Below are 27,718 nucleotides of genomic sequence, written 5' to 3' on the forward strand. Positions count from 1 at the left end.
TCTCATCTCTTGGTTCAACAATTTCTAAAGAACAGTTAGTATTTAGTGATGTTTTACTGAAACCAAGCTCATAGATTAGATTGCTAGATTACTTAATAATCAATATATTAACAGTTTATTAGTATTTGGTATTATTACATAGTTATCACTTATTAGTACTTTATATAGATTCATATATATTATCATCATAAATAATTTAGAAGTTCAATCAGTAATAGGTAATTCGAGAATCTAATTTTAAAATCTATTCCCAAACTATTTTATCTATATTGAGATTGAATCTATTTTAACTTTACCAAATTCTAATTTATCAAAATCCAAATCCAAACTAAATTGATTCGACTGATTTTCGATTTTTTTTTCAAATTATGAACACCCTTAACCCCAAGTGACTTGTATAGCCTACAATCCTACCTTAATCTCTATGAGTTAAAAGAGATATCTAGTGTTACCAAAAAAACCCAAAAAAAAAGTTACAACAAGAATATTAAGGCACCGTTTGAATTGAAAGAAAGGAAAGGATATCAATGGAAAAGAAAAGAAAGGAAAATAAAGTGGTTTCTATCCATTTTGCTTGGATTAAATATGGAAGAAAATAAAAAGGAAATACTGAATTCTATTGAAGAAGAAAAAGAAAAGAAAGGAAAAGATCAAGTGTTGATTTAATGAAAAAGATAGATAAAAATGATCTTTAAAAAAAAATCAAATTATTTCAATTAATTTAGTTTCATTTCCCTTTATTTCCGCTCATTTTTGGACGGAAACTATAATTTGACAAAATAATTAGACTGTTCTTCGCCCTTTCCCCCCCTATCCTTTTCTTTCACTCCTCAAAAGTTAATCCAAACAACAAAAATTAAATTCCTCCAATTCCTCTGCTTTCCTTTCCCTCCTATTCCCTCAATCCAAATGGTGCCTAAAGAAAAATGGATGTGTCTAACAAAGACAGCTAGCCGGCCAATTGGACAAAGCGCTGTGCAATTGCCTAGCCGACGGGCCATGACAAAATTGACACAGTACCCCTTAGACAACTCCATTGCACCATTAGTTTACTTCTACATCGTAAAATTTACCGACCTATTACTATTAGCCCTTCAGGTGCATTCTTCTTTTATCAAGATTTTCAAATTAAACGTCAGAATTCTTCTCATAGACAAAAACCTGAGTCTGAATGGTGATGGGAAGGCCTGGTTCCCAACCTCAGTACTATCAGCCTTCAACTATTCCAGGAACTGATCAATCTTCTTCAACCTCAATCAACCATTTCAGTCATCCGCACCCTCTTCAACTCTCCCTTCAACCCCAAAGAGGCCTCAATTCTAATTCATGCGCAGGCTGCAAAGATATGGCCCCAGGGCTGGTATACAGTTGCACCATTTGCAACTACTTCCTTCACCAGAAGTGTTCAGAAATGCCTCAGCAAATCACTCACCCTTTCGACAAAGACCATGTTTTCGATCTCCTCCCAAGACCCTGTTATGCTGAAGGCTTCTTTAACTGTGATGCGTGCGGGAAGCAAGGCCAAGGCTTCTGCTACCATTGCAAAATATGCTTTACAGATCTTCATATACTTTGCGCAGCACTGCCAATGAATATCAATCATCAATCCCATCATCACCAGCTCAAGCTCATTTTCTCTCCACACTATCCCGAGAAAACCTTTTCTTGCGATATATGCTACGATGCAGGGTCCTGCCATTGGCTTTATAATTGTGACATGTGTGAGTTCGATGCTCACTTGGACTGTGCAACAAATGTTACAGTAAATATCCATCGAAATATGCACCCAAGACAGACAACATCCGATCTTGATCGGATGCAGAAGCTCTCTATTGGCTCAACATCTACTCCTCAGCAATTTCGACCAAATCTTCACTCAGGCTTCTCTTCTTATCGGTACATGCAAATGGTAGGTGCACCAGTTTGTGCACCATTTTGGCAAAGGCCGAATAACGATAATTTGATAGTTAAATTTTCCACTGAACATGGCCCTACTCAGCAAATTATATCGGATATCACAAGTGGTGGAGGTGAAGCTATTAGCGCGGATGTTTTCGGAGGACCGCAGGACTTGTTTCAAGGATTATCAGTAAGTAATGGCGGACAGAATACTTCTCCGCCTTCTGCAGGCTGTGGGGACGGGAGCGGGCAACATAATTTGCAAAATTTAATGGGTGCATCTGGCACCGGCAATATCTACGGTCTTGATATTTTTGGAAGTTTGTCAATGCTTGATGGGGTAAATATGAGAGGATTACTAGGAGGGTTACTAGGTGTAATTGCCAGGAGGATTACTAGAAGAATTACTAGGAGGATCACCAGGAGGATTACTAGGAGAATTACTAGGAGAAGAACTAGAAGGGTTACTAGAAGGATTATTAGGAGGATTACTAGGGGGATTACCAGGAAGATCACTTCGATTATGTAGGCTGTGATGATTAGCAATTATGCTCAGTGAATTCATTCCAAAAAGAGAGCCTTAAAAAAGCCGCAGGAGGATCATTAATGGGACCTTTTCCCCCCCTCCTAAAATTTATCATTTTTTTTATTTCTTTTCATGTCTAACAATTAAGCTTTAGTTTTTTTCTTTTCCCATTTAACAGTTTTATTGCAGGAGCATATCATCTCCCGCCAGAATTGGTTTTTTATTAAGCGATCGACAATTTTTACCCGACTTGAGTGTAATATACAGCCCAATTGCATAGTGGAAATTGCCGGTTGACCAAAATGAGGAACCCAAATTGCAGAATTTCTTTCTGATTTGTACCATATTTTATGGCTATGAAGTTACCAACTGTATGCTACTGTGGAGAGTACCTTAAATCTTGTAAATTGTAGTCTATCTCTATGAATCAATGGTCTGCACAGATGATTTTTTTATCACCAAATAAAATAAAGAGAAGAGTTGAGTATAAACTTTGATTTGATCACTTTCTGTAGACGTAGCAACTCAAAGCATTTTCCCCCTAAACATCTTCAAGGCCCTCCAGTTTCTCTCATCAGAAGTGATTGCAAAAATTGCGGCACGACAAAAGCAGCAATGGTTAATCAAACCTTTACAACCAAAGTTTTTGGCTTACTCATCACAAAGATATGGACTTTATTAGGTTTTCTTCTTGACACATCCTTCATTTTACAGCATTCGGAAACACTAGAAAAATGTGTCCCTTCCGTGTCCAAACGAAGCCCAATTTCACATTGGACAAAAAAGCTTGTGTGATGTATAGTATTTTGACATGCTTTAGAAAGATTTCTTTGGTTTAGAGAAAAATAAAAAAATCAATAAGTGGCATCCAATTAGGTCAAGGGCATATTTCTTTTTCTTTTTTTTTCAGAGACGACAACTATTGTATAATCTATCTATCCTACGCTAGAAGGGAGGGGAAATCTAAAAAGACTTTTGTGTTATGGGCTAACAAGTACAAACCTTACTAGATCAAGGGAATATTTTGACACAATTTTTGAATTTTTTTGGTTGCAGGTGAAATTTAAACCTCCATCTACAGTCTAAACAGAGTCTTCAGACCCACCTTAGTGACCGCTCAGTGGTTGGTCAAGGGCATATTCAGTTGTTTCCTTTTCCTTTAGTTGGTACCTACCAGCAGCAATACCCAATGTAAAGGTTCATCTGTGATCTACCAATCACTGTTTGTAAATTGTACACAAGTACGAAATTTTTATAGCACAAAGTACCTTGCAGTGAACTAAAACTAATTAAAACATTTTGCTTGTACTTGTAGTTACAATGGTTATTGAACTACATATGGGTAAATGTATATAGAGTGAGACTCTCTACAAATTATAGGGCTAAATACAACATTTCTTAAACTTAATTCCTAAAAAGAACACTTCCATTTGGTAAACGGGGACCAAAATTAGAAATTCGTGAACTTGATTAAACTTTTTTCTTAAAACAAAAAGAACACATTCATGAAACTTTGAGCTATTAGCCTTCTAATTTATCATCAAATAAGAATCCAATCTTCGGCGTATCCCCTCTAAACCGCGTAATATTGACCTTGGCATCGTTTACTTCCCAAGTCATTCTTTACACTCCAACGTCTAAAGCAAAATTTCCACGAGGCAGACTTGCAATAGGATCTAATATGTAATCGTCTTTTTTAATTGTTCAATTGTCTTGACAGAATCGTGCACAACTGCAAAGTAGGCTTTAGCACATGAAGAAATAGAAAATGCCAAGACTAACAATCACCATCACGGCAATAGCTGACTTTTTGGGCTTGACAAAGTCTACAACCATAGGCTTCAGAGTTCTAAGCCACTTACCATAGTGGATATTAATATAGTCTCACCAAAATCAAGCCCCAAATTTAGACTGGAGAAAGATCAATAGGCAAAGAAGGATCATGAGCTCCCAAGTTGAATCCTCCATCAACCATTTTAGCCATCCACACCCTTTGCAGCTTTCCAATCATCAAAACTCCCTGACCTCAGTTTCATGTTCAGGATGCAAGCTGAAAGCAACTGGATTGATTTACAGTTGCTCAACTTGCAACTACTTCCTCCATGTCAAATGTTCAAAAATGCCTCAGCAAATAACTCACCCTTTTGATAAAAACCATGTTTTGTCTCTTCTCCCAAAGCCACTTTACCAGGAGGGCTTCTTCAACTGTGACGCATGTGGGAAGCAAGGCGATGGCTTCTGCTACCACTGCAAGATATGCAATATTGATCTTCATATCCTTTGCTCGGCAAAGCCATTGAGCTTTACTCACCAGTCTCATAATCACCAGCTCAAGCTGATTTTCTCACCACCCCATCCTAGCAAAATCTTTAACTGTGATATATGCAACACTTTGGGGTCCAACCATTGGCTTTATAGGTGTGATTTTTGTGATTTTGATGTTCATTTGAACTGTACAAATAATGTTCCATCAGTTGCACCAGCAATGCAAACAAATTTTTTTAATCAAAGTCAGACAACATTCACGGCTGCAGCAAATCAAACTCCCATCCCACAGGTTCATCATCATTTTCAACACCCTGGAACAGCTTCAAGATCTGCTCCTGAGGTTCCTCCTCAGGCTCCTCCGAGCTATCAAGCCTATAATCCACACTTTGTCGCGCCAGCTGCAGCAGCAGGCATTCCTGTTCCGAACTTTAATCCTGCCATGACCCCTGGAAATCAGGGAATTCATTCAGCGGGTATGCCTTCCGTGCACTGGCAGAATAATGAGCATTTGCAGGCGCTCCAAAGGCTTCAAGCTTTATTTGCCAATTTCTCTCAAAACAGCTTTAACCAGCACCACCACACTCAAGCCCTCATGGCAGGTGGAGGACTAGGTGGCGGAATTGGAGGCTTTGGCAGTGGAGCTGGAGGACTTGGAGGTGGAGCTGGACGAATTGGTGGAGGTGGAGGCCTTGGAGGAATGCAAAACTTGATTCAATCATTATCAGGAGTTGGTAATGGTGTAGGAGGTAGTATCCCAGGCCTGGATCTCTTTGGGAATGGTGGAGGTGGAGGGCTGGATATTTTGCAAGGTTTATTGGGTGGCGATGGAGGAGGTTTATCAATGCTTAATGGTTTGGATTTGGGAGGATTACTAGGAGGATTTCTTTGAAACAAATTCATGGTTCCTGCAGTATGAATCTCTTTTTTTTTTTTTAATTTCAATAAACAAATTATGTGAATCCTTTGCTTAATTGTGTAACTAACCCTGGTTATACTATAACTGTTTTCCTCTGATTGAAGGAGCTTCCTTGGAAAACAACCATCATCATTGATTCAATTTCTTTGCCTTCATGATTGATAATCCGTTGTCCTTTGGTGTTGTTTACTTCTTCCATTCCAAAGAAAACTTTGCAATTTGTATAATGAAATTGTTTCTGTCGTGAAATGAAATTTAGCACTGTATTGTTCGGATTAATAATGTAATGAATGAATGTCAATGTCATACAGCTTCTTCTTTGATTCTTTATCCTTTTGTGACTAAGCCTTATTTAGTGGCATTGGCATAAAACACATTGTCATAAAGAAAACTCATGTCAAGTGATAAAGGCAATGGTATACGTCAATCATCCAAAGATTCATATCCTCAACTCGATTGTATTGCTCTCAATTAGTTCCTAAAAATATTTGGAATACATATTAATTGAGACCCAATGTTTTCAGAGTATACCAGTTTAACAATTTTTTTTTTTAATTAGCGTGTATTTCTACCTAATTACTAAGGGAATAACAGAGAATACGCCAAAATCATGACAGGAGAATTTTTTATATTAGTAGAAACTGTTTTCTATTATATCTCTTCCCTAATAAAGATATAAGAATATCTTTGGTTCTTCCGTACTTTTAGCCCTTCCTGTTTATAGTCATCGTAAATATTTATTGTTATCATTCGTCACTTGTGCAAAATTGATCGTGACATAGACTGTATAGTTTAAAAATCTTATTATGAGATAAAAATTAAAACAATGAAAAATATTTTCACCATTGAATACGTGCCAGAAAACTAATAAATTGTATCCCATCTCTAACCTTGTTTTACACGCGATACTCATAAGAAGCTTGATTTAAAAGAGGGCAATCATCTGTGTGCAAATGCGAATTCTGTCAAAGCCGTGGGACTCAACTGCATACCAACCAACTTTGTTAAACAGTAATAGGCTTGACCTAACAAATGTTTGGATTGCAATTTTTCTTTTGTTACGTTTCTCGTGAACACATTTTTTAATCACTTTTTTATTTCACATATGTCAAACCGTTGCAGTAATTTTTCTACTAAAAGTTCAGAAAAATGCGATTCAAAGAAAGCCTAACTCGAAGAGAGAAAGTTAAATATGTATTGACTTGTAAAGTGTTCAAAGTTCAAATGCATTGCATTTGGCTGGCAGGTTCCATGATGATTCGTAAGAATGAACCATGATTTTGACTTGATGATTACTTCGATTCTTTCATTGACTAAGTCAAGAAAAGCAAGGCCCAAATGAACCTCCATTCACATGTGTGTTTCTCCATCCACAGCTGAGAGTTGACTTGACTTAGGGTTGGCAGCAGTGACGCGGCAAACACAACCCGGACATGGTTTAATGAAGAATCAAAATTTTGAGGCGTAGCAGAAGCAACTCCTCTTCTTCTTCTTTCTTCCTTCCTTCTTCCTTCCTTCTCCTTCTTCTTCTTCTTAAGAAAACAAAACTAACTAATGTGAATAAGCAATTACGCATGAATATTGAGAGTATATAGAACACCAAAAAAAAAAAACAAAGATGAAATGCGTGACAAATATTAGTACTCAAAAATTTTTTTTTTACTATATTATTCTAAAGTAAATGAAAATTTGACTGGTTTATATAAGAAATTAGACAGAAAGATCCACAACTGCATGAGGAGAATATTACAGCTTGATCAGAGGAATTTTAAATCACTCCTAATCATCAATCTTACCTTTACAAATTGAATTTAGAAATACATCAATGCCAACTCAAGTGACTTGTATTACCTTCATCCTACGTCAATTTATATATACGAGCTACAAGGTACATTCAATAGAAAAATGATTAATTATACAACTGCTACTATGCCACTCGAGTATGGATAGATAATGGTCTCATTATGTGATAAATCTCATGCCTAATTAGTTTGTAATTTTGACTTGTATTCTTTAGCAATAATCTATTGAATATTAACCACCCCCCCCCCCAACAATAAAAAAGGCAACATGCCTAAGAGAGACAGCTAATCCCATCACCCGTTTTCGCTCACCCGAAATAAGTGTGACAAATTGCTACTATACCGATTTAGGCAAATTGCACCATAAGTTGACTTTACTAGTATATCATGAAATCAACGACCAGTTAGCCTTTTTAGATGCAGTCTTTGTTTATCAAAATTCACAAATTGAAGCTCAGGAATTATCTCAAAGAGAGAAACTGAAACTGAGAGAGAGAGAGAGAGAGAGATGGGAAAGCCTGGTTCCCAACCTCAGTTTGATCAGTCTTCAACAACTCCAGGGACTGATCAATCTTCTTCAGCTTCAATCAACCATTTCAGTCATCCACATCCTCTACAACTCTCCAACTGTCAATCCCAACAAGGCTTCAGTGCCAATTTATGCTCAGGCTGCAAACTTGAGGCCTCAGGAATCGTATACCGTTGCACTATGTGCAACTACTTTCTGCATCAAAAATGTTCTCAAATGCCTCAAAATATCACTCATCCCTTCGACCAAAACAACCATGTTCTTTCCCTCCTCCCAAAACCAGCCTACCCTCAAGGCATATTCAACTGTGATGCCTGTAGCCAACAAGGCAATGGCTTCTGTTATCACTGTCAAACCTGTGGAATAGATCTCCACATCCTTTGCGCATCCATGCCAATGGAATTCACTCATCAATCTCACCACCACCAACTTAACCTCACATTCTCACCACCTTATCCAGACAAAGCCTTCTCCTGTGATATCTGCAAGATGAATGGGCACAACCACTGGCTATACCACTGCAGCATCTGTCAATTCGACGTTCATTTGACCTGTGTAAATGCGTTACCAATAAATCGTACTTTCACTCAACCTCCATCAGTGCTGAATCAGATCCAGTCCATGATTACAAGAAGTATTTCAATGCCTCCTGCACAGCCGACCATGCCTAACAATTTCGCGAACAACGTAAATCCTGTGGGCTTCAATTCGTTCAGGCCTACAGGAGGCATGGCGGCGCCAATCCATCTGCAGTCTCAGCCTCAATCTTTTGTTGCGACCCCTTATGCAGCTCCAACTCCTATGCAGCAAACCTTCATCCCACCAAACAATTATATGACCCATGGAGGTTATGGCCAACCTGTTATGCCCGCTGGATATGCCCAACAGCAGAATACTATGACTACTCAGATTGCTGGTGGGGTAGCTAATGGGCTAGCTAGTGGTGCTTCTCAATCAGCGACACAGGCCCTGATTCAGGGAATATTTGGTGGTGGTGGAGGAAATGGAGGAGGAGGTAATGACGTTACTGGTTTTAGTACTACAGGAGCTGATGTGATTCCAGCAGATCAAGGCACATATTTTGTATCAGATGGCAGCTTCAACCAGATTGATGGAGGATATGGAGGAGATGTTACCACCACTTATTGATGATGTTATCCAAACTTCTCTTATATTTTTCTTCGTACATTTCTTGAATTTTCATAAATCCAGGTGATTCCTGAATAGAAGGGGGGAAAAAAGATCTATCGAGGTTGATCAAGTTTATTTCTAAATCTGGAAATTTGCATGATAGCTTTTTTGTTCTAGTTGTTAACTTTTTTTTTTTTTTGTTGGCTTTGGAATGGTCATTGTGATTTAAATTTTATGATATATTATGTCATTAACATAATACATTTTGCAAGGCCTAGTTGTCTCTTTCTTTTCCAATTCTTGTTTTGTTGAAATTTTGTCCTTGCAATTCTTCCGTAATCAAAGAGATAAAGAGGCAACGAAAGTCAACTATTGGTGCCACAATACCCTTTATGAAACATTGGAATTTATGCTTAATTTCTTAAGGCCAAACATGAAACGCGGTGAGGGTAAAAAAAAAGTGCCTTTATTTTTATTTTCAGAGAAGATCTGCCTCTGATGAGAAATAAAGGTGCAGTTATTGATATTGCAGGGATTATCTTTGCTTATTTGATTATTTATCATGAAATAAGGTTTAAATTTGGTACAAAATATTAACGTGTGAGAATTATTTATTTCTTATTTAATCATTTATTACGAAATACAAGAGATCCGAATTTCATAAAAAGAAAATTAATTTTGCAAGGATTGTCCTTGGCTTATTTAATTCGATATGACAAAAAAAAGAGATTTAAATTTCTTAAAGAGAATTTAGGAGAAAAGGTTTGCCTTCATATGTTCATGTCCTTTTAAAGAAACTCAAGTGTACGACTTTGGGAGTTCAATGAAAAAATGACGAGGAGAGAAAATTTAATTTGGAAGAGAAAGGATTGTGGTACAAACTTTTTTTTTTTTTTTTTTGGGAGCTGTTTTGAGAGAGAAAAAAGGTGATCAAGAAAACGTTACCATATTGTATAAATCTGTTGATACTTGCTTGATGAGCAAAAGGCATTGCAACAATTTTTAGTGAATAAGTCTCTCTCCAATATTTCTTCCCACTGAAAAAAAAAAGAAGATAAGAGTAGAAGAAAAATGGACTAGTTGGATATTAAGGAAATCTCTCTATTTCTTTCTCTCTTTTTTTTCTCTCAACTGCCAGTTGGAAAATAAATAAATCTCTATATTTCTTCCCCCCCCCCCCCCAACCCCCGGGCGTTTTTGTTTTTTTTTTGTCCTCTCAGCTTCCATTCCCAAATAAAAAAAAATTGAAAAATGAATTAAACTTGAAAAATATAGAACTTTCTCTGGAATATATTTTTAGCATCCTTTCCCTTCTATTTCCATCCAAAGGAGGTTCACAAAACTTCATGAGCTGGACTAAGGTTCTGTCAGTTGAGCCCAGCCGGCTGATAACACGACAATATAAACACAGAGGCAAGAACTTAGACTTTGGGAGTGAGAGATCCAATTCCCCAAATCATGGGCCAAATTTACAAGGCACAGAGACAATAAAATATGATCAATGGAAATACAACATCAACAATGACCTTCTCCCCTTCCTACAGATTACAAAACTATAAAAGAACAAACTAGTTTCCTTTTTGCATCAATGCTACTCATTGTTTATCAACCGGAAAGATTGAACACCCGGCAGGTCAGAATTACAAGAAATTTTGCCTAATGCAGATTGCATCAACTCAAAGGAGTATAGCAGTCAAATAGAAGAATAAAATGGAAATAAATGGACTTTTTAAGTAGCATGTGATTATATCCCCTAGAACAATGAAATTGCCAAATTAGTGTAGATGATTTCCACTCACTCAAGTATGTGAATCGAGTGAGCATCCATTTAGTACTAACCCAAAATAAACCATCCTAGTGTATACGTGATTTTTTTTTTTTTAAAGCGGACAGTTTACAATCCTTCCTACTTTACCATCCATCCAAACCATCCCTCCACCTTTGGTGTATACATGAACTTTTTTTTTGGGTGTATATGTGAACTTATGTACACTAAGTTCTATATTTTTGTATTTTGTTTCACCTAATTAATTACATATATTTACCAAAGATTTCATGCACATGAAATAATTACAAACCCTTGCAAAGTAAAAAAAATCTTAATTAGACATATTTACTACTCTATTAGGAAAATTTGGACATAATTACATTGATTTAATGACGGTAAATCATTTAAAACGTTCTTTACATTTTGTCAAATGAATTTTTTTGTCCTTCACTTTTGTTAACTTTATATTCTTTGCAAATTTAAGTTAATGTAAAATGTGATCCTAACTTAAGTTTTCGACTAATTTTTAGTTTGAAATCACCACATAATTGGAGTGCAACCATTTTTGATGTATAAAAAAGTCAAATCTCACTTTCTCAGTGGCAAAAATGAATATGAATTGGGTTAAATTTTACTTTTTTAGGAAAAAATAAATATATTTCAGGTCAAATCTTACTTTTTTTTTAGGGGTAAAAATGCATATAGATCAGCTTATTTGTTTATTTACAAATGATATCTAACCTTTTTCCCCTTAAAAATAGATTTTGTGTGAGTCACATGATGGGATCAAGATAAAAATAACTGAAAACCTAGGCTGGAATTGAATTCTACCAATTTGATTTTATAAGGGACGGAAAGTTCCTATTTTAGAAGTGAAAAATAAAAAAAAATTTATTTGACGAAAGGTGGAAGGGTGTTCTCAACAATTTTTCACTTTAATCATACTTACCAGACAATTCATCTCCAAGCCAAGAGCTCCATTTGTCCAAAAGCCTAGGGGTTTTCATATTTCCAAAAAAATTGAAAAATCAGCTAATCCAATCTAGATTAGATTTCAGATTTCAATAAAATGGACTTCAGAAAAATCGAAAATATAATGTTCAGTAAAATGGTTAAGGAATGAATATTAAAACTACATTACCGAATTACCAATTATCAACCAAAATATCAAAATTTTTATAATAAAATATTTTATAATATATATATATAAGAGTAAATAGTAATCCTATTATTAAATACTAATTAGCCAACTTTACTATAACTATACTTGGAAGTCAACTTTTGATGAAAGTTGACGTGTTGGAGTTTGGCTTAACAATTAAATTTGGAGTTTTTATTTATTTTAATGTTGTTTAAGAATTGAGATTATGAGTTAGGATTTATGATTATGGACCTTTTTCTTTTTCTTTTTTTTTTGCATATCATGTTTGTTTGAGTTAAGTTGATTGAATTTTTTTAAAAAAATATATGAGATATTATTTTGTTACAACAATTTTTTTAGAGAAAATTAAAATATTTAAACTCATTATTAACTTATCAAATTCTTTGAATATTACCGAATTACTAATTCGCCAATCCAATTTATCAAACTAAAGTTTGGATGGCAATCAAATATTGATTTCAAACAACCGATTCCCGAATTGCTGAAATGTCTTTCTATCGAATTCCCGATAGCCGGTCAATCAACGCCCCAACAAAATTCCATCGAAAACGACACAGTTTGGGCTTGGACCCTCCTACTGTGTATCCCTCTTGCGGCTTTAACTAACAGATCCACTGATTCAGAAAAGCGCCAGCTCCCAAGTCCCTTGTCCTATTTAAAATCCCCACATCACTTGGATCTTTCAAGAAAATGGTGGAGGAGCAATGGAGAAATTTTAGCTTCATCGGATAAAAAGGGGAAAAAAAGGGAACGATTTTTCCACTTTGCATCATTTCTTGCTTGCAGGTTCTGCGTTGTTTCCCTTGAATCTTTATATTCTCTCTTGGTTTTGATTAATTGGTATGGCATATCTATATGATTGTGATTGATTCTTGAAAATATCCTGTTGTGTTAGTGAATTTTTATGTATAGAATTTCAATTTCTGCTCCAGTTGATGGTCTCTAAAACCCCATTTGTTTCTTGATTCAAGACTCAATTTTTGCTTCATGGTTTGACTAGAAGAGGATTAGTCTGACAATTTTCGGTGTTATATCGAAAATAGTCGTTGAAATTTTAAGCAGAACTTTGTGGTAAAATTTGATTGTTATTCGATATTGGTTAAATGGATGGTTCGGATAGTGATATTAACTTGAACCAAGAACCTGTGAACCAGCCTGTTGGTTCATCAGCATCAGGTTTTACGTCTTTATGGAATGAATTTCATGCACTAGGACCTGCTAATGATAGTATAGAAGAGAGGTTTAGACAGCTCAAGGCTGCAACTCTTAGAGCAGGGCTGAGCCGTAGGTGGCAACGGATTTGCAATTTGAACGAAAACGGTGGTTCATCTATTGATCCTATAGTTGATGTGAATGGTGGTAGAGGAATGCATGGTGGGGAAGAGAGTGGAGGTGTTATTGATAGCAATGTTGATAAGGGGAAAGGTTGCAAAAGGGAAAGTGGTCTTTTGGTTGCCATGGCACTGGAGATGGACACCGAAATTAAGAAGGTTCCTGAGGATGTGGGGAGTTTCTATGATTGTAACATTTGTCTGCATTTGGCGAGGGATCCTATCTTGACTTGCTGTGGTCACATGTTTTGTTGGGCTTGCTTTTTTAAGTTGCCATATGTTGATTCAACTGCAAAAGAATGTCCTGTGTGCGAGGGAGAAGTGACGGATTCCAATGTCATCCCAATTTATGGCAATGGCGATAGTACTAGGGAGTCAAAATTGGAGTCTGGAATGACTATACCTCCAAGGCCAAAGGCACAGCGAGTGGAGGGTGCAAGGCAGCAGCGGGTGGCTAGGGGTGTGTATGATATTCCAGTTGGAGAAGCATTAAGGCGAATTAGGACTAGTATAAGTGCAATGGGGGACAACCCTCCGCAAGAAGACTCCAACAGAGATACTACAACTTTCGTTACAAATTTTTCAATGAGGGAAGAGAATCGACTTCGACGGCTGCGCTCCCTACAGATGTCTAGAAGATTACCAGAGAGAGCTACTTCTCTTTCTTCTGCTTCATCTGCTCTTAATGTTGCAGAAACGGTAGTTGAAAGTCTTGGGACATTCCTTAATAACCGTCGTTTCCAAAGAAGTGATGCACCGGTTTTGTCTGTTGATAATGGGGATACCCTTACTAGGAATGCTGCAATTTCACAATCAGAGCATCAGATATCAAGTGAAGAGATTAGTTCTGCAGTAGCTGGTCCCTCATCCTCTGGAACAAGCGACAATTTCATCGCCATCGAGCAAACAGAGAACATGACAAATGGTACTGCTGGTGAACTGAATCTGCCCCCTCGTTTTCATTCACCATCGAGGAGAAGAAACAGTTCATCAAGGGGTGCAGGTTAGAGAATCAATTTTTTCATCACGGTTTTAGGAGATTTGAGTTGATGTAAGTAAGTAGCAAATCTTACGTCCTCCAGTCCCTTTACCAACAGCGTAGCTTAGTAAGTACCAGGGTTGCTGGCATGTGTAACTGTTTGCAGCTATCAACTTTAGTAACTGCTTTGCTTTATAAAGCATTCATATGCCAACTTGGACCAACTTTGGTCTTGAAAGTATTATAAACTGAATATTCATTGCCTGGTTAATTGGGTTGCTGATCATATGGGATTTCACATGAACTTTATGATGTTAACCTTATTGAAGATGCATTTACTCCCCAAAGTGTGAATGGCTAAGTTTGTGGCTTAGAGTTGGCCATTCATCTCCTGGCCATATGAAGTATGGGAAGATGTCTTAAAATAGAAACGAACTAAATCCTGAACCCATTCATCTCCAGTCTATGAGTTCTATTGAAGATTACTGGAAGAAGTAAATCTGACAGGGAGACGGGTTCAATAGCTAAACCACTGAATCAAATAGGATTGGATATGTCCATGCCCTTCATCCTTAGTTTTCCTTTCGTTGCTACGCTAGCATGCTGTTGAGAAAGCATTCGTGCTTGTTTCAATTGCTATCCCAAGGTTTTTCTTGGTTTAGGTGATTTGAACAGACTATATGCTCATCGAAAATTCAAAGAGAAAACATGATATCTCTCGATCAGGGAAATTTATAGCTCTACTGTATGACTCTTAATCCTAAAGTTGCCCAAAGGGATATTCTACTCCTTGAAGCAAATCTTGAACAGTCAATATTCCTGGATCCAAAAAATTTTCTTGGGAGGAAATTACGAGTTCTTTGCAACGGAACTTGGAACAAACTTGTTCAAATGTCGCCAAATTTGTTCATCAAGGAACCTGATCAAAGATGAATTCTCATTTTCAAAAACTGCAAAAAAAAAAAGAAAAAACCATCTCAAGGTACTTCTTTGTTTCTCTGTTTTTATCATTACTACGTATAAAAGAGATCCACTTTACTGAAGAACAGAACCGTTTTATTTTCTATTACCATATCAACTGTGCTATTCAACTTGTGTATGTTTTGAAACAAATGCCATGTTGTAATAGATTTGGTTACAAAAATTGGTTAGTGGTTTAGCACTAAGAAAAAGATTATTGTTTAAAACAAAAAGAAAATACCAAGTGAACGACTCAAGGAGAAAATGCAGTTTGGACCATCCCAAAATTGGGCTCAAAATCAAATCAGTCAAGGCTGCGCCTATCATTCTGGAGTTTGATGTGAGCTCGAAGTTGTTAAATTCAAGTTTGGGGTGATCAAGAAATGAAGAATACAAAGGTGGGATGGGACGAACGCCCAAATGGGACCAAAAGTGGGCCAAAAAAATGCAGAAATTGACCAAAAGTGAGAATTCTTAAATTTGACAAACTACCCAACATCATGAGAAGGAAGCTTCCCATAAGTAATGCCATATCGAGTCCTCAATGGAGGCTAGACGTGTTAACCTAATTCTTGGAACTCTATATGTTAATGGAGTAACTCGATAGGACTTTCAATATGATCGGGTTAGCTTGAATTCGACCCGTTTGGTCCAAAAAAAACTTATTGAACCTTTGCTTCAATTGGGCTGGATAGAGTTTGGGTCTCAATATTAGGTCCAAATTAAATGTGAGTCGAATTTGGGCAATACTATGCTCAAGTCCGATTAAAGCTTGGCCCATGTATGAGCGTGTGTGTATATGTATCCTTATCCTTATACTATATAAGATTGAGTTTTGGTCAAAGAGAAGTTGAATTTCAACCACATGGATAGAAACTTTTTAGGAATGTGCAATGTTGTGTGGTTTTTGTAAAGCTTTTGGTACAACTTAGGCTAGCATGTATTTGTATGTGTTTACCGAAATGTTCTCATTATGGTACATTAAAAGCTTTGATATATGGAGACTTTTGGGTATTTTTGGAATGGAAACTTATTTTGAAATCTTTTTTGTACCATGAACAAAGTACACAAACACAAACAGATGCAAACCACACAACACATGGCATCTAGATTTTGCCATGAAAAATCTATCCATGCAATCTCCTTTTAGGATCTGTCTAAATGTAGATATGTTTTCTTTCTTATTATTTTTTTCCACTTTTTATTGTCCGTAAAAATACTATCTAGATTTTACCTATGTTAATTTCCTCCATTTCTAAATTATTTCTTCACCTTTAGACTAATTGTTTACCTGAGCTAAAAGGAGATCACTTGTAAGATAGAGAATTGACAAATTTAAACTTTGGTTTTTTAACCCAAGTTCAAATGAAAATAGGAGTTTGTTTGTATTGAAAATGAAAACATTTTCTGGAAATGGGAGGATTTTGGATTTTGTGATGTCACAGATTTTTTATTAACTAATTCTTTAAGATGCGAGATAGGTTATATGATACACTTTGCTGATTTTTTTTTCTTTTCACATGCATAATTTCAAACTTGAATTGTCATAGTTCATAATTATTTCTTCTCAAATTACCTCTCTAAACACCAGCACCAAACACCCGCGCGATGCTCGGGCACTCTCCCTAGTAATATCTATAATTGATAATTATACATACTATAAAATAAAATTATGAGTTTGGGTCAAGCCCATTTTGAGCTCAAATCTCATATAATAGTCTGCGCTGAGTTTGAGCCTTTTAATATGAACCCAAAGCCTTGTGAGTTTGCGCTGAGTTTTAATCTCATATAAAGTGCAAATTCCAAAAATTCATATAACTTGTGAGTCGAGATTGAATTTGCTAAAATTGACTCAAAAAGCCTAATTGACACCTTTATAATTCGAGTCTGCATCAAGAAAAATAGTTAAACAACATATAAACATTAAGTCAATCACGACCCAATTATATGCTTTTAGCAACCATAAATCTTTTCACCTTTTTCTAGGTTTCAGCAGCCATCCAAAACGAGATTGAACACAAATACCATATAAATTATTTAAATTGAGTAACAAATATTAACATTCTTGAGAAAATATTCAATGAGTGTCACAAGTACAATTATTGTGAACAATTAATGATTCGATCTGAATTAAGTAGACGTGATCGATATGTAAAAGTCATCAACCCTAAAAGAAAAAGTTGTTTTAAAAGAAATAAATGACAGAAATCGGACCAACTACTAATGTGGCTACACATCTGAGCCTTATGCACACATAATTAACTTCCATCACGTACTTAGATATTACTAATGGAGCAGGCTTACTTGTTTAATTTCACGATACCTAGTGGCAATGAAAGTTGAGCTCCACATCAATGCCACATGTAGCTAATATTTTTCTTATACTCCGAAGTTGATCGAGAATGAAATTCTATTGTTGTTCGAGCAAGTTTATGTACTAACTACTCCATTTCATATATTAGAGCGGGCCTAATTTCAGAAATAGAGTGACACCATCTTAGACTAAAAACGTTTGATGGTGCCTTGAACCAAATGTGGGGACAAAATGTGGCAGAAGTAGGCAATTCGGTCCTCTGCTGATACGTAGAAATAGAGAGACTGATGATGAAAGGCCGACAGAGCGACGAGGGAGTTGTCTGACTTTGGCATCATTGCTTAAGACAACAGCTACCATTGACCACACGAGACAAGAATATGCTTCTATTCCAATCTCACTTTTTTCTTGTGTTTAGTGATAGAGAAAATTGGGGAAGGTAGTTTTGTGGAATGTAACTGACCAAACTCTTCAACGAAAATGAAGTGACAAACCAAAAGTGATTTAGAGGGGAAAAGTGGAATGCACAACACCACCAAAGAAAGGGTGAACAATCCCAAGACCTTGAAAAACCAATGGTCCATTTGGTGAGCATAATTTGCCAAAAAAATATTCAAATATTATTCAATTTACATTGTAAATGTAATTTCTAATCACTTTTTCATTTCACATATATCGCACTACAGAAAGTGTTATAGTATCATTACAAATAATTTTTCCTAAATAATCTTCTAGCGAAATACTCAGCCTTTAAATCACTAAAACGAGCAAAGTCTTGCAATGCTTTCTTCCAAACCAAAAGGTAAAAAACCATTAGTCTAGATTTTTTTTTTTTAGTCAATCAGCAACTCGTGCATTACTCCTACTTTTACTCTAACTTATCTAAGGGTGGGATGCACCCAACTAGGTTAGGAGGGGTTAGAATGTGTGGTTCCACCTCTCGATCAAAGGGGTGCACTGCTATATATTTTAGTGCACGCCCATTGACTTTAAAAGAAATAATATATTAGTAATAATTGATGGAAGACAAGTTTCGAATCCTTAACCTTCGTACCCAACATTCCAATAAACCCTTGGTTAAAAACCATTCATCTAGATGGGTGACTATAAAATGATGATTCCCCCTTATCCTATGAAGTATGAATTGGGGTCTACTTCCCCATGATTCGACCTATTACCGATACAGATATGATCGGTGACGAGGGCACTTCGGCATACTTGCCAAAGAAGCCCTTTGTATGATCTAGCATGTCTAACACACATTTGCTTATTATTGCGTAAAAAGTGTTACATCATATAATTATTAGTACCTTTAGCAGAAAAAATATATATATATATACTAGAAATGAATTCCCAAATAGTTTGCGAAAGCACAATTTTATTTTCATCGATTTTCCTTTTATCAAATATTCATGCACACTGAAGCCTCGTTTGAGTAGCATATTTTATGATGAATACCAAAAAAGATATAGCAGGATATGTTTCTGTACTCCTACAATTATCAAGATTCCTCCTTATAAATCATAATTCTATAGAACAATCATATTCCGCATGGGATTAATAGCGAGGGGAATGAATTGTATGCAATTGCAATTTGTAGGTATAATTGTAGACAGTGATTAGCGACATAAAAATTAAAATATTGCGGGCAATAATTAACGACTTAAATGCAGTTATAATTTCTAGGGGACAAATATTGCAAGCAATAATTAAGGACTTAAATCAAATAGTAATTGATGTGACCTAATTAAATCATTAATTTTAGGTCTAAATTTTTTTAACATTCTCTGAAATTAGATCTTTAATGGCTCAAATCAAACTACACTTAGTCGTGATCCAATTTGAGCCGTGAAATATCCTTTGCAATGCATAGAGCTGTAAACGAACCAAATCGAACCGAGTATCTCATGTTTGAGTTCTGTTCGTTAAGTGATTCGAACAACGTTCGTGTTCGTTCGTTAATTTTCGAACTCCAAACATGTGTTTGTGTTCGGCTCGTTAAGCAAAATTCGTGTTCGAATTCGAGTTCGTGTTCGGCTCGTTTAACATAAACGAGCCGTTCGCGAACATGCTCGAATCCAAATTATTTTAAGCCTTAAATATGCCATGCAAATCATTAATCATTCTAAAAAATAATTAAAGCACTAAGTGACTAAATTCTATTATTCATTAACTATATAACTAACATTAACATAAAAATAACTAATAAAACAATGCAATTTGCCCTCCAAATATAATAGTTCAGCTATAAAATTAACCCTAAAATTTGTCAAATGATAATTATATTCATGTTCGCGAACGTTCGTTAAAACTCGCGAACATACTCCTATTCGCAAACGTTCGTTTAGCATGTTCGCGAACATTCGTTAAAACTCGCGAACATGTTCGTGTTCGCTCGATTATTAATGGAACAAAAAAATTCGTTCAAACTCGATTCATTTAAGATTTCGAACGAGTCTTTCACAAACACGAACGAGTTGAAACGAACCGAACTACCGAATAGCTTGGTTCATTTAACAGCTAATGCACCAACGACTATAGAGGGCCAGGATCTGATGGGGTGGGACGCAGGCTGAGGAATGAATGAAAAGTAAAATGGACGAGGGACAAAGGAGTGATGGACCATAAATATGTGAGGCCATTCGATCAACGCCATAATAATTGCTCGTACATGAAAAAGGACGATTCTTGACCCACGTTCATATTTTAATTCGAAGGGACAAATGCTTGCATAGCATATTTCCTTCGTACCATAAAATATAGTAGTAGTACTTTTCTTTTAGCCGGGAGAAGAAGAGAAAAAATATTTATGACATTCCTTCAACTATAGAACATTTGTTTATTTTCAAAGCTTTACCAGTAAATGTAAATTGACATTCTAAAATTCCTTGGGAATAACATTAAATTTCAACAAAGATTAACATGTGACACTTTGGCTCTTTGACGTTAGATTAACTCCGATGAAATTATCGTGATTAACTAATCGCGCATGAATTTACATGATAATTATTACTATGTCTAATTTGGTATTATAATTATCACGAGTGCTATACACGGGTTACATTTGTAACCAAAACACTCATATAATTTTGTAAACAAGAAAATTATTTGAAAATAAAAGGTTAAAAGTTCAAAATGGGGTCTATTTTAGTGTCTAACTTGTACAAAATATGTTATTTTAGAAAAGCAAAGGAAAAAAGTATCCATTCATAAAAGGTAGGTACTAACCTAAACCATCAACATGAGAAAGACTATGAAATTGCCTAGAAAATTGTGTTTACTTTTCATATATTATTGCAATTGCCTATTATTTGTCCTATTTTAGAAAATTTATCTCTTACACCATGTTGTACCCTAAAAATTCATTATACCAATAAACTACCTATGAACGAATAAAGAATTAGTCGCACAACTAGATCTAGAGCGAGGAGAGAGGTGAGGTAGAGGAAGGGAATGATAGGGTAGAAGGGGAGACAATCGGAGATGATGAGGGGATGAGAGAGGAGAAAAAAGAGAAGAACAAATGAGGAGAGTGGTAGGTGGTAGGGGTGTTTTGGAATTTTGGGTTTTTTTTTTTTTGTGTTTTGGACAAACAAACAAAAAAATTTTTAATACATCTAGAATAAGATATAAGAAAGGTTTAGACAAACTCTAAAAAAAACACCCTATCCAAATAGGCCTTATTAACATTTTTTTTAAAACACTCTCAAAACTAACCTTTAAATTGCAGCCTAATTTATTTAAGTTATATTGGTAAAATTAGTTCACTTTAAAATTTACACTCATTAAAAGATTGTGTTGGTGATATTCCAGAAAATCATCGTGAGCATGTAATATAATTATAAAAAGGTAATAAAAAAGTGAAAGAACAAAAAGGAACTTGCCAAATAGATGGACTAATAAAAAGAAGACACAAAACATGTGAATGAATAATTAGGGTTATATAATTGCTTTAGAACTGACTAAAGCATACGGCTAGCTTTACAATCTCGACTAGAAATAATAGATTTAAAAGAAAATTAATAAACTAACATGACTATACAAAATAAAACAAATATCACCACATATACTATATTTCCTATAATTTTAAATAATTAGAATTGTATAATTGCTTTAGAACTGGTTAACAAATGGCATTTAAAAGAAAAATGAATTTAAAAGATAGTAATTACTAACAAGAGAATCAACAATAAAATAAAAATCACCGTATGTACTTTATTTGTATAATGTTAAAAGTGACATAAATAGTTTTGGACTACTCTTTTGAACTAGTCAGGTCAAAATCTAGGAATAAGTGTATGAAAAAAATTTAATGCAAAAACAAATAACTAAGTCAAATTTGAAATTGTATTTTTAAAAAGTTTAATACTTAATATTAGTTCAGAAGAACCAAAAAAAACTAATAAGAAATATCTTAATTTAGGGAGTAATATTTACCAATAGGAGAACATAACATCAAAATGTTACTATTAAAAATCATGATAAAAAGAAAAACATATAAAAATGCATAAACAATTCCGCTCCATTTTATTTGCAAGGCTCATTAGTTGAAAGAGAAGCCTCTCTTTTAACTTTTTAGCCATGAAAAAAGGGAAATTGTAAGGTCTTCTTCGAATTTTAAGTTTCACGAAACCAAATTTTTAGAATGCTTTGTTAACCTTTTGAGTATTTCACGTTTCCATCTCAAACACAAAAATCATACAATGTTCTCTTTTTATATAAAAACAAACTCCAAATTAAAAACTCCTGTAAAATGAATAGAAAAATTTCCTTTAAAGGAAAGTTTATACCCTCCCGCGTCTTATAATAATATGGATAGATGGACTAGAGATCGATGATAAATTATTAGGGTTGTTTTGCTAATGATTGCAAATGTTGGGGAGTTGTCCCCTTCAGAAAGGTACAATTATCTGGGCCCACACTGCTCCGCCGCGTGTATAATGCTTCTGTCCATATCCCCTGCTTCACAGATCACACTAATGTGCCCGTGTGTTGTCGATTTAGTATTGATACTTATTAGCCTCGCGCCCCTCAATTTCCACCTTTCATTCGTTGGCCCCACGCCCACGTACTGGTCTTTGACTTGGATCCCCCAAGCGCGCTTCACGTGCCGTCAACCCGACCTTTAAATTATCCATTAATATTACACGAGAATGTATATACCTTCGCCACCGTTACTCACATAACGCATAATTTAAATTTAAAATTTAAAATTTATATATATGTTATATATTTAATCACGATAATATATACACGTCAGTGTATAATAGATTTAATCTTAAAGTATTACCGTTGTACGAAGTACAATGAATGACTCCCAGAATTGACTTTCAATTTATTTGTGGCAGTTCACTTTGCTGCCCATCCTCACGCGACCTGTGCCCTCAGCAAAGGCTTTTTTTTTAATTATTTGTAATACATCAATTATTAAAATATATTTTAAATACTCTAAAATAATTGGAAATTTATGGATCTAAATGCCTTCTAAATAATGTATACAACTAAAGAGAATTGAGAGGATTTAAAATCTTTCATCAAATCCCTCGTTCCAAACTCACCCTATTGTAAGTCCATATTAATACTAAATGTTTAGCAAGTACACATATTTATTTCTATATAATGATACGTAGATATCATACTAAGTGCCCAAAAGTCCTAACAATTTGAGTCAATTTTTGCGAGGCCACCTTTTTAATGGAGTATTTAATGTTATATCTGTATGCGATATGGGACATGAGCTTCATATATACTAGTGCATTCTATGAGTATGTTGTCATGCAAGAAAAGTAAGGTCTGGTTTGAATTGCTATTTTATAAAATTTTTGTAGAAAAATATATTGTAATAATTTGATATATATGAAGTAAAAATATGATTAGGAAATATGGTCACAAAAAATACAAAAATTTTTTCTTTGAAAGATTACAATCCAAACAATTATTAATTTTTAATATGGCAAAATGGGAAAGCTAATAAAAATTTGTTTTAACTTTGCAATTGTGACTCTAATCCTTGAAGATATGATAATTGTCAACAAAGAGTAGTTTAAATCAATTATTAAAAGCTGGTAGGATGAATTGGACGAAATCAAGTCATATGTAAATAGTTGAGGGGTCAGCATGATGACAATTCACAAGGAAGAATAACAAAATGACATTTCTTAATTATGTTTTTTTTACCTCACATACATTAAATCTTTACGGAGTATATTTTTCTATGAAAATTCTAGAAAATAACAATCCAAATAATCTTAAGTAAGGCCACATATGTAAATATATAGTTGAGGGGCCATGGTGTAATTTGACTAAATAATTACACGATGAGAATTTACAAGGAAGAATAACAAAAAAGCATGAGATGCGGAGTAAGGCAAGGAAGGAAGGAGCGGGAGTATAATTGGTGACAATGATTAAAAATGCGCTGAGGGATGCGTATCTTCATTGGTTTCGGGTTAAGAAAGAAGGCCGGCCGCTGTAAGCGTACTCTACTGCTCCCTTCTTTAGTCATTTCTCTCAAATCTCTGGGAAGTGAGGAGGTCAAGTCACGCATGGCCTGACCTGACCAGGGGATACACCATTTGACCAAACTAATGCATCCAGTCACAATTGCCCAGCCAAAGAAAAACCCTTTATGCTGCAGAGAAGACTGCTTTTGTCGAAGTGCAAATATGTCAATTGCGTCAAATAAACACTAACCAAAATTCCAAGATTTGCCAGAGATCTTCACCCCCTAAAGATCTAGGGATAATTTCAGAAACCTCCCCTGAGGTTTCTGACATTTACACTCACCTCCCCTGTGGTTTGAACAATTACACTGACCTCCCCTGAGGTTACTAATCCTTTACAAATTCAGTCCAAATGATTAAAATATTGTTTTAGAGAGTGAAATTAGAATTTTGTACCTGATTTGCCATTTATGCTACATGTCCAATGAATGACAAAGTATTACAAATTAATTAATAATTAATAAACTTAAGGAGCGTAGTTTATAGGCAAATACGTATTACTTATTTAAAGTACCAGCTCTTTACGGATATTTTACTTTCAAACATTTACTTTATTACAAATATTTATTCTCAAATACAGATTTGTATTTACTCTCAAATATTTAATTTTCGTTAAATAAAAAACCTACCAGTTTTTCTTCCGTAGAAATATTAATATAACACTTTTTCAATTTTAGTTATAAATATTTATGTATTTAGCATAAATTAAATGATTCAGGATAAAATACTCATAAAGAGCTAATACTTTACTCATGTAATGGATGAAAATCATAAAAAATTAATACTTTATGGGCCATTTCTTTTTTTAAAAAAATATTTAATTTATATCAAATAGATAACCTACTGATTTTCTTTTTGCGAGAATATTACTGTAACACTTTTTAATTTTTAATTACAAACGTTAATATATTTATCATAAATTAAATATTTGAAAATAAAATATCTGTAAAGAGCGGGTACTTTAAATAGGTTATGTGTATTTGCCTATAAACTACACTCCTTACTTAAATCAATAAACTACACTCCTTCCTTTAAAGAGTATAGTTTATAGGCAAATACACATAACCTATTTAAAGTACCGACTCTTTACAGATATTTTATTTTCAAATATTTAATTTATGATAAATATATTAACGTTTGTAATTAAAAATTAAAAAGTGTTACAGTAATATTCTCGCAAAAAGAAAATCAGTAGGTTATCTATTTAATATAAATTAAATATTTTTTAAAAAAAGAAATGGCCGATAAAGTATTAATTTTTTATGATTTTCATCCATTACATGAGTAAAGTATTAGCTCTTTATGAGTATTTTATCCTGAATCATTTAATTTATGTTAAATACATAAATATTTATAACTAAAATTGAAAAAGTGTTATATTAATATTTCTATGGAAGAAAAACTGGTAGGTTTTGTATTTAACAAAAATTAAATATTTGAGAGTAAATACAAATCTGTATTTGAGAATAAATATTTGTAATAAAGTAAATGTTTGAAAGTAAAATACTCGTAAAGAGTTGGTACTTTAAATAAGTAATACGTATTTACCTATAAACTACGCTCCTTAAAGTTTATTAATTATTAATTAATTTGTAATACTTTGTCATTCATTGGACATGTAGCACAAAGGACAAATCAGGTACAAAATTCTAATTTCACTCTCTAAAACAATATTTTAATCATTTGGACTAAATTTGTAAAGGATTAGTAACCTCAGGGGAGGTCAGTGTAATTGTTCAAACCACAGGGGAGGTTCTGAAATTATCCCAAAGATCTAATGAAATCTTTTCTTTTCTTTTTTCTTTTTCTTTTTTTTTTGATGAGGGAGAGATCTAAGGAAATCGTCTTGTCTTTAATCTGTTTCCTACCATCTTATCATATGTAGGGAACAGACGCTAGGGAGGGCTTATATCAGTTTATTCAGAGATTTTTTCACACTTTGTCCAAGAGGATTCCTCATGCAGAAGTGTCCAAACTTAGCTCTTAAAACCCCTACTTGCCTACTCACCTGACTGCATATTTACTTGCAGACTGCACTAAGATGAACTAAAGCAGGATAACGTTAACGGTTATATATATATATTTATAGAGCTGTAGATTGATTTTATTTTTCTTTGGAGGGTGGGAACAAGCATATGCTTGATTCAGAAATGAAAGGACCAAAAATTCTCTCTGATGTGACTTCATGAATTGATTTTCTTTTTTTTACCATAGCTCCGTTTGCATTAGATGTTTTTAAAGGTATTTTTGAAATATTTTACCGTAACAGTGTATATGAAAAATTTTTTACTATACATTTTTTTTGTGATCCTTTTGAAAGTATTTTTGAGATATTTTTAAAGTTTAAAATTTTTTATAGTATTTTTTAAAAATTACCACCATCACCCCCTTCCTTCTCCTCACTCTCTTTCTTTCTCCTCCTCCCTCCCGACCTTCTCCATCTCTTTTCTCCTCGCTTTTTTTCCTCCCGTCCCCCTCTCTTTTTCCGTCACGCCTCACCCCTCCCTTTCCCTCCCCTCCCCAAATCTGGTCGAGACTAAATCAAGACCTCTGGTCACGACATCGCAACTAGATCATAGCCTCTAGTCGAGGACATATTTGGGGATGGGGTGTCTCAGGAAAGGGGAGGGGAAGGGGAAGGGAGGAAGGAGAGGAAAGAGAAAAATGAGGAGACGATGGCGGTAGTGGGTAGTGGTAATAGATGAAAGAAACAAATTGTATAGATTTTATTTTTTATTTTTTATATATTTAGAGTTATTTTTTTTATATATTATATGGATGTGATATTTTTGAAGTTATTTATGAATGTATTAATGTAATGTTGTATATGAAAAACTTGTTTTTCAAAAAACGAGAAATCCCGCCACATTTGACAGAATCACTCTCCAAGGATGAACTCTTCTATCCCAACTTCTAATGCCCTGCGTGTTTAGTTTGACATATTGAATTCTGTCACTTTAATTACTCTTTTGAGGATATAAAAAATGAATAAGGTTTGATTAATATTGTAAGTTAGGCTAAGTGACCAAGGACATAGGCCATTTAAAGTTTTACCCCAGAAATAAATGCCGTGTAAAATAATTCAGGGAAAATGATCTGTTTCATCCTTCACAGTTCCCGAAAATATTCTTTTCATTCCTTACTTTTAAAAATGAAGCAAATTTGTCCCTGACATTTAAAAATTGAAACTATTACATCCCTGAATCCAACTTTCAATACGAATCAAACCATCCAATAATCTAGTAATAAATTTTGAGAATAAAATTGATAGATCACTCGATCAATCCCATCACATTCACACGACATTTATTGAACCAAAAAAGAAAAAAATTTAAAATTATAACATAAACAGGCTGTTTTTGGTTTTGGAATAGTCAGGTTTCTTTTTTGGATAATTTTTTTTGTGTACCGTTAATATATACACTTGCGAGTCTAGATATATACCATACGTAAAAGGTTGGTATTTAAATTTAAATTGAAATGATGTGACAAGTATCTAAACCCGTTAGTGTATACAATGATAATATAGGAAAGATTAATCTTTTATTTTTTTATTTTTTTATTTTATTTTTTCTTTTTGGGCTCATTAAATTTTACGTGAATATCAAGTTGAGTTAACCAAATGATACA

The 27,718-nt window shown here is 34.5% G+C and overlaps 3 protein-coding genes across 3 annotated transcripts; all 3 read left to right on the plus strand.

The window, feature by feature from the left end:
* The first annotated feature begins 1,311 nt into the window (after positions 1-1,311).
* On the plus strand, positions 1,312-5,736 carry LOC113759451. The gene is made up of 2 exons (XM_027302027.1): positions 1,312-2,362; positions 4,308-5,736. The coding sequence occupies exons 1-2, from the start codon at positions 1,346-1,348 to the stop codon at positions 5,580-5,582; spliced, it is 2,292 nt and encodes a 763-aa protein (XP_027157828.1). The 5' UTR covers positions 1,312-1,345; the 3' UTR covers positions 5,583-5,736.
* A 2,020-nt stretch (positions 5,737-7,756) lies between these two features.
* Positions 7,757-9,247, plus strand: LOC113762496. The gene has a single exon (XM_027305968.1). The coding sequence runs from the start codon at positions 7,920-7,922 to the stop codon at positions 9,087-9,089; it is 1,170 nt and encodes a 389-aa protein (XP_027161769.1). The 5' UTR covers positions 7,757-7,919; the 3' UTR covers positions 9,090-9,247.
* Positions 9,248-12,513: 3,266 nt separating this feature from the next.
* LOC113761509 (breast cancer type 1 susceptibility protein) lies at positions 12,514-14,582 on the plus strand. Its single transcript, XM_027304528.1, has one exon. It carries the CDS (start codon positions 13,105-13,107, stop codon positions 14,338-14,340), a length of 1,236 nt encoding a protein of 411 aa, XP_027160329.1. The 5' UTR covers positions 12,514-13,104; the 3' UTR covers positions 14,341-14,582.
* The last annotated feature ends 13,136 nt before the right edge of the window (positions 14,583-27,718 follow it).

Source organism: Coffea eugenioides, chromosome 2 (genome assembly GCF_003713205.1).
Source record: "Coffea eugenioides isolate CCC68of chromosome 2, Ceug_1.0, whole genome shotgun sequence".
NCBI lineage: Eukaryota > Viridiplantae > Streptophyta > Magnoliopsida > Gentianales > Rubiaceae > Coffea > Coffea eugenioides.

What these genes read in the sequence shown, in the direction of transcription:
- LOC113759451 (XM_027302027.1), top strand. Translation starts at nt 1,346, where the DNA reads ATGGCCCCAGGGCTGGTATACAGTTGCACCATTTGCAACTACTTCCTT. An exon ending in CTAGGAGAAGAACTAGAAGG is followed by an intron (nt 2,363 to 4,307) that starts GTTACTAGAAGG and finishes ATATTAATATAG; the next exon opens with TCTCACCAAAATCAAGCCCC.
- LOC113762496 (XM_027305968.1), top strand. Translation starts at nt 7,920, where the DNA reads ATGGGAAAGCCTGGTTCCCAACCTCAGTTTGATCAGTCTTCAACAACT.
- LOC113761509 (XM_027304528.1), top strand. Translation starts at nt 13,105, where the DNA reads ATGGATGGTTCGGATAGTGATATTAACTTGAACCAAGAACCTGTGAAC.